Here is a 7,932-nt window from a genome sequence, read left to right on the forward strand (position 1 = left end):
CGCTTACAGGTCTGTAACTCTGAGAGTATACAAACAAACAGTTGTACGCTCTCAGAGTTATGGGGGTGTCCATGATATTAAAAAGAAGTGTACCTTAGCCATGGGGCAAATGATGGACGCTGGTAGGAATTCCACAGTTCCGTATAAGGTTAAGACATGTGTTTAGACCTCGGCGCTTATTTAGAGGTTTATATTTGCAAATCCGTATTGGTCAGTGTGCGGTCAGACATTATCCACCTTCAAACAAAAAAAAACTAATTCCAGCAAGTTGTTTTGTTGTGTGTTTGCACCGTTGAAGGTTTGACTCTTAGAACTTTGGCTCTAACAGCAGAGGATTAAGAGGTAATTTGTTACAGATTAGACAAGATGAAAAGAAAAAGTGAAAAAATAAAGCAGAAAAAACCCTTCATTAAAAAAAATCCTGTGTAAATTGAGTTGTGGCGTCGTGAAAGTCAATTTCAGCTGAAGTGAAAAGGATATTGTTGTGTTTTGTATATGTGAAGGCTGTCCAGAATATCCGTCAGATATCACTGAGATAGAGAGAAGAGTGGCCGCCAAAATTAAATAGGCCTACTGCGCCAGTTCCTCTTAAAAGGTCCTTTTGAACACATCGTCATTGGCACTGCATTTCTGCAGGAGGTCAGGAACTTCTCCCAGCGAGTAGATGACAAACGTGTTCAAAGCGAAGCTGAACTTAGTTCCAAAGTCTATGGATTGTCAAGAGTCAACCTCCGAAGCCCCCGGAAGGCTCCGCCAAGCACTGTGAAGTCGTAAAGATACTTTTGGAGTCTCCTCGTGACTTTCCCAAATGAACAAAAACATTGATTATACCCGAGAGCAGGGTCGTGAGCCAAAACACTTCAGGAATGAGAGCTTTTTAAGATTTGAGGGGAATTTATTGGCAATTTAGCTCTTCAGCTCAACATTTTTTCACGGTGTGAGAAATCTTTTGGCTCCACATAAACAGCACTTTAGAAATATACCCTCGATTCCATGGGCTCGTACACAGTAAAATCCTCAGTGTTGACTTAATACGCGGGGGAGCTCCCCCGACAGAAAGCTATAGCTACTTCCTGTGTCCTCTGGAAGCGTTGCCGGCCGAGCGGCGGACGGGCACCTTGGACACGGGGATCCGCGTGCGAGCCGGCGCCGAAGCCTCCGTCGTCTTCGGGGGAGGGGCGTCGACAGAGGCCTCCACGACGGAAGAGAGCGCCGACTGGCTCACGGAGTGCGGGGGCGTGGGCTTATTGCTGACGCTTATCGGGATCTTGGAGTCGCGGGGAAGGCTGGCGCTGCCTTTCAGCGAGCGGAAGGACGAGTTGGAGGAGGCGGAGGAAGGCGGGGTGGTCACGGAGGGCGGGCTCAGCTTGTACTCGGTGGAAGGGGAGGGCGTGCTGCAGGCTAGGTCGTCCTCCTCCACCTCCTCGCCTCCGTCTAGGGCTGCACGATACGGACAAAAAGGTCATATCTCGGTAATTATGCCAAATATTGCGATATTTAACGATATACGCTATTACCGTAAATATTTCATATTCTATATTTTTGCAACATTGAAAACTAAACATTCAAAAAAACGCATAATAACAATAACAACAATAAGAGCTATTGGGTTCCCAGAACTTCCCACACTTGTACTTTGATAATCTAAGTGTAGCAACAATGAAAACTAGCATGGATGTTGCTGGCTTTAGAAATGGATGATATATTGACGATATATCGATATATATCGATGATATATCGATATATCGCGATATACCGTTACCTTTTTGCGAGACTAATACTGTGCATGTTCATGATAACAATAACGATATTATTGTGCAGCCTTACCCTCGTCGCCACCCTCCTCGGGGTCGTTGTAGAGGTCGTACAGGTGGTCGCCGGAGCAGCTGTCTCGCGACATCAGGGCGATCTTCTGGCTCCTCGGCTGCACGCCGCCCCCCTCGTCGGGCGTGGCCGTGGGTGTGGCCGTGGGTGTGTCCCAGTAGCCCTCGTCGCTGAGCGGCTCCTTGTCGCCGGGCGGCGACGTGCTTGCGGCGGCATGGTGGCCGTGCTGCTGCTGCGCGCCGTGAGGCAGCGGGGGCTTCACCGCCGCGCGGCCTCCCCCTCCCCCTCCGCCTCCCCCGACCACGGGAATCTTGCTGAGGCCCAAAGCTTTGACCTGGGGGGGCTTATTCCGCTCGCTGCCCCTCAGTGCCGGGGCCGCCGCTCGGTGATGATGATGGCTGACAGGCGGGTTGGAGGAGGAGGAGGTGGGCGTCTGATGAGAGCGAGGGGGGAGAGCGGGGGAGTTGTCCCCCGTGGAGGGCAGCATGTGCCAGAGTCCCTGCATGTCTGCGTCGTCCACCCCCTCCGGGCTCGCCATCTCCTCCCCGCCGCCCATGTATGCGACCACTCCGCTTCCGGTCTGCGGGTGGTGCTGCTGCTGAGGCAGAGGTGTTGGTGGGGGTGCCACCACCCGGGCCCTGGCGGGCAGGGAGGCGGCTGCCGCCGAACTCAGTTGGGCGGCGGCGGCGGTGTAGTTCTGAGAGGTTAGAGGAGGTTTGCACGGTGACCCGCGAGACGCGGCGGCGCCCGTCGGTCTCTCGCCCGCTCCCCCCGTGCTGCCGACGCCTCCCCCTCCGCTGCTGCTGCTGCTGGTGCCGCTGCCGCCTCCGCCACCGTTCCCCCCCCCACCTGCCCCCTCCTCTTCTGCGTCCGCTATGATGTCGCCACAGCCCGTCAGCGAGTCGAAGCTCTTGAGGGAGGTGACGTCGGTGAAGAGGAGGGAGCAAAGGCGGTCCACCGAGGGCTCTGAGGGGGGGTCGCCGGCGGCGTCCAGCGGGGGCGTGGCCGAGGGCGGGGGGCTGTAGCTGGAGACGGAGGTTTTATTGGTTTCGGAGAGGAGGGGGGGAGGGGCCGCGCCGCTGTGCAGCGGCGAGTCTGTGGGCGTGTACGGGAAGACGGAGGAGTCCAACTCGCACGGTGGCAGCTCGTTGACGGTGACGCGGTGTGGCGGCGGGGGGCTCGTGGCGGTGACATTGGCGGCACGGCACGTCTCCGTCCCCGGGAGGCTCCGGCCCTCCGCCTCTGCCTCCGGTGTGCTCCCATGATCCTCCAGGGCTTGGTATGGCGGCGGGGGTTCTAGCGTCAGCGTGATATCCTTGGCCTCCTCGCGATGGTTCTCGTCACAGCGAGCCTCCCTCCCCTCCAGCACCGCCACGGCCGCGGTCTCGCCATCGCTGACACTCTTGTCCTTCCGCCTCCAGCGCATGCTGCTGAACAGGCCCTTCAGGCCCCTCCCTCTCCTGCCGAGTCCCGCCCCTCCGCCGCTCTCGCCGCCACCGCTCGCCCTCAGACTCCCTCGCCGGAGCAGCGAGAAGAAGCTTAGCGACTTGCTGAGGGAGCGCACCGTGCCCACCTCCTGGCCTGCCCCCTGGCTCCGGGCGGCCACCCCGTCCGCCTCTGCCGCACCGCCTCCGCCGTTCGCCACTCCGCTCGTTACCACCAGACCGTCGTGCGTCTTGCTCCTGATGATCTCGACCGACGAGGAGGAGGAGGAGCCGTTGGCCGAGCTCCCGTTGTCGTTAGCGTTGTTGTTGTTGGCTGCGGAGGCCCCTTTGTTCCTGAAGGAGAAGAAGCCGGCCATGCCGGATCCGGAGCGCCGCTTGCCGAACAGCTTGAAGGCGGCTTTGTTGATCTTCCCCGCCGTGGGTGGTGGTGGCTGGGGGTCGCATGGAGGGGTCGCGGCCGCGGGAGGAGGCTCCGCGCACTCCGACTGCACCTCCATTATGTAGCACTCTACCGCTCTGTCACTCCCTCTGTCACTATCCTCTTCCTCTAACACACACACACACACACTCCCCCCCCTCTCTCTCTCTCTCTGTCTGTCCTCCTGCCTGATGCTCTCTCCCTCCCACACTGATTCGGTCTAACGCCTGCCGGATGGTTTTCTCTCTCTCTCTCTCTCTCTCTCTCTCTCTCTCTCTCTCTCTCTCTCTCTCTCTCTCTCTCTCTCTCTCTCTCTCGCCCTCTGTTGTCTCTCACACACAGCCAGACACGCTGGGTGCTGCTCCTCGCTGTATCCATGGTAACTGCAGGGAGGGCTAAGCAGCTTTCGTCAGTCTTGGCGGGACGCCAGCACCTCTTCTCCAACGTACCCTCCCCCCCACCGGACCCCCCCCCCCCCCCCCTCCACCACCACCCCGCCACACACACACACGCACACACAAACGCGCGAGTACACACACACACTCTCTTCTCCTTCCCTGTCATAATTTCCTTCCCTCTTTTACTTGTTCATTTACCAAGGACTTATTAAGGACTATACATTTTCCTCCCATCCAGCTGTGTGTGTGTGTGTGTGTGTGTGTGTGTGCGTGTGTGTGTGTGTGCGTGCGTGTGTGCGTATGCGTGTGCGTGTGCGTGTGCATGTGCGTGTGCCTGTGTGTGTGCGTGTGCGTGTGTGTGTGTGTTTTCCTCAGATTACCTCATTGTGAGGGATTATAATGTGCTGTGATGTTTATTTTATGAGAAAAGAATAACGTGCTTGGTTTCCCGTGTGTTCCTAGCTGTATGGTGCATTCAAATTAGAAAAAGATCACAACATAACTTGAATTTTTTTCATTATAACTTTTTTTTATTATCATATTTTCATTGTGGACATACAGGCTTTGTTATGAAGCTAATAGTTTTTTTTATATTCAAATAGAAAATGTGTATACAGTCTGTATAATTTGTATGTATAAAGTAATCTTGGGCTGCCTGTAGCTTGTCAATGTGTACACACAGCACGCACACACACACACACACACACACACACACACACACACACACACACACACACACACACACACACACACACACACGGTTTTGGGACAGACGCACGTACACATATAGCATATGGCTGCTGTCCCCCTCTCCCATATGGGCCCACGGGGCCAGGTGTCTGGAAGCTATGACCACGCATCTAACTGTCATCCTATCATCCTCTCTGTGTGTGTGTGTGTGTGTGTGTGTGTGTGTGTGTGTGTGTGTGTGTGTGTGTGTGTGTGTGTGTGTGTGTGTGTGTGTGTGTGTGTGTGTGTGTGTGTGTGTGTGTGTGTGTGTGTGTGTGTCTCTATAGAGCGGATGTCAGTCCAGCTTCTTTTATTTCCCTATTAGCTACACTGTTTAGCATGTAACTTAGCAACCACTTGTTTCCTCCTGGGCATGTACCAATCTACACCCACCACGGTAGCAACGGGCTGCTTGGTGTCATTTATTGTCCTTTCATTTCATTATAATAATTCAAGGATGTTTTGGTGATGCAGACACACAGACAGTGTTGTTTTCGTCGACTAAAACTAAGACTTAGTTCGTCGACTACCTTACTTTAGTTTTCGTCAGTGGAAAAACCACTGACGAAAACTAAATGGAACCTACAGTACATACAAACTAAGCTATGATGACTAAAACTAAGACTAAATATACTGACGATTTTGTCAACAAATGAAAACTAGACTAAAATGTTAGGAAGGGACTAGTGGACATGAGATCCAGTATAAGTCATTTTACACTTGGTTGCATGCTGAAAATAGCAGATCTACAAGCTCACACCACATTGTACTGCGATGCATTGTAGGCTTGTAGATCGGCTATTATCAGCAAGTGTATAAAAAAAAACAGTCATCACGATGGCATCAAGGCCGCCAAAATACATTTTGTTCGACTAAATCAACTGTAGATTTAGTCGACTAAAATCTTATGATATTTAGTCGACTAAAACTAGACTAACACTAAGACATTCCAGGTGACTAAAATGTGACTAAAACTAAATAAAAACTATTAAAGAGACTATGACTAAAACTGCCAGAAACAACACTGCACACAGACAATAATAAAACTATTGACAAACAAAGGCAGTTCGGCAGAGCTGACGCGGAGATTTTCACAAGGACAATAGAGGGAAACACTCGATCACTGTCTTGCTGTGTTGACCCGGCCATTTTGGGCGGGAACCCCTTTTGGTGTTAGCATTATGTTTTGCTTTAGCTATTGAAAAATAGCAGATCTACAAGCTCATAGCGCGGCACCGAGTGCCGCGCTACGAGCTTGTAGGTCTGCTATTTTGTTCGTTTTTAGCTCAAGTTTTTCTGAAAACTGTCAGGATTTAGAAGGCATTTTGTAGAATCGTTCCTAGGTCAAAATGGGTTAATTCCTCCATTGATTTTGATTGATTGAAATATTTATTAACAGTTTGCAGAATTACAGTACATTTCAAGCACAAACTCAATACAAAGACGACCCAATTAAGCATTACACTTGTTTACAAGAGGGTCCACCATGAGGGTCCACCATGTTCAATTCATCAATGTTCAATTCCTCCATCCTTATGTCTCTCCTAAAAAGTAGGGGTGCACGATTATGAAATTATGACCGATGTCCGATTGTTTGCAGGGTCATCTGCCCATACCGATTCTGACCAATTCCGATTCCGATTATGCTGCCTTCAAACATTAGAAAGACACAAAACAAAAACGATTGATGGTTACATTATTATTGCGTCATCAATATCTGTGAAAATAATCGGTATTATTGTGAGACCAATCCGATACCTATATGGCATTTTTATGGCCGATTTCTATATGCTACCGATTACATCGTGCACCATACTAAAAAGCGGTGAATCATCTACTCCAGTGATTCCCAGCCTGTCGATCGGGTGGTAAGGATATTGCTATTGCAGGAGGGTCCTTCAAATAATTGGCGAAACACTAAGATTTTAACGACAGTATTACATTAAAAGTATCTTCAGTGATTTCACTTAATTCAAATATCACCTTTCTCCCCCAGGGGTCCTTGAGGGAGTTCCAGGGGGTCCCCAGGTACATTATAGTTTGGAACCAAATTAACCCTTATGGGTCTGTAACTCAGAGCGTGTACAAATGGAACCAAATGGACCATAATGGTTCCATTTGTACACTCTCTGAGTTAAATTAACTCTGATTTTACAATATAAATTAGGGTCTCAGAGATCGAAATGCCATTAAATGGGGGTCCGTAGCCTAATGCATGTCAAACTGAGGGTCCTTGAAATGTAACGGGTTTAGAATCACTGCTAGAGCCGTAACAATCTTCTCTCATGGGGATCCTTGGGAACTACACTATACTTATGTGACTATTTTGCCTTGTTGTTTGTTGATATAGTTCATGCTTACTCTGCATGCTTATTATGATCTCACACTAATGTAAGTCGCTTTACGTATAAGTCAGTAACGTAAGTCACTCTGGATGAGAGCATCTGCTAAATGCCTTAACTGTCATGCTGATCCAGCACCCTGTGGGTCTATTATTCCACACCCTCCCAACCCCCTGTGTGAGTTTCCCTGATCCCCCGGACCCCGCCACCACACACACACACACACACACACACACACACACACACACACACACACACACACACACACACACACACACCCCTCCACCCTCTTGGCTGTGTGCACAGGCTCCCTTCTTCCACCCCATTGCTGTCAAACAATGTCCGCATTCATCTGCCTGGGGAAACACGCACGCTTGCACGCGCACACACACACACACACACACACACACACACACACACACACACACACACACACACGTGCGTGCACACACGCGCACAAAGCACAGACACAAGCTCATTTTGAGGGCTTCCCCAGAGCGATGCGCTGGAGCATATCTCCTTCTGCTCTCCCCAAACAAGTTAGCCCGCCTGGCAGGCCTGTTATTAGCCAGACCACCATCAGTTAGTCAGTCAGTCACCTATGTCGGTAGTCAGCCACGCAGCCCACCCTCTCAGCCCGCCTGCAGGCAGTCTGTGAATCAGACAGCCATGTCTTCACAATGACTTATACTGCATCAGTCATTCGTCAAGTTAGCCTGCTATAATAACCACTTATATCCCTGCAGGCTGGCGCACAACCTTCTCAAACGGGGCGG

The 7,932-nt window shown here is 51.1% G+C and overlaps 1 protein-coding gene across 1 annotated transcript; it reads right to left on the reverse strand.

The window, feature by feature from the left end:
• Positions 1–961: 961 nt before the first annotated feature.
• Positions 962–3,766, reverse strand: amer2 (APC membrane recruitment protein 2; the record flags this gene model as incomplete). The annotated part of the gene is made up of 2 exons (XM_079489884.1): positions 962–1,440; positions 1,840–3,766. The coding sequence occupies 2 exons, from the start codon at positions 3,764–3,766 to the stop codon at positions 1,067–1,069; spliced, it is 2,301 nt and encodes a 766-aa protein (XP_079346010.1). The 3' UTR covers positions 962–1,066.
• Positions 3,767–7,932: the final 4,166 nt, after the last annotated feature.

The sequence above is a fragment of the Electrona antarctica genome, assembly GCF_951216825.1.
Source record: "Electrona antarctica genome assembly, chromosome: 20".
NCBI lineage: Eukaryota > Metazoa > Chordata > Actinopteri > Myctophiformes > Myctophidae > Electrona > Electrona antarctica.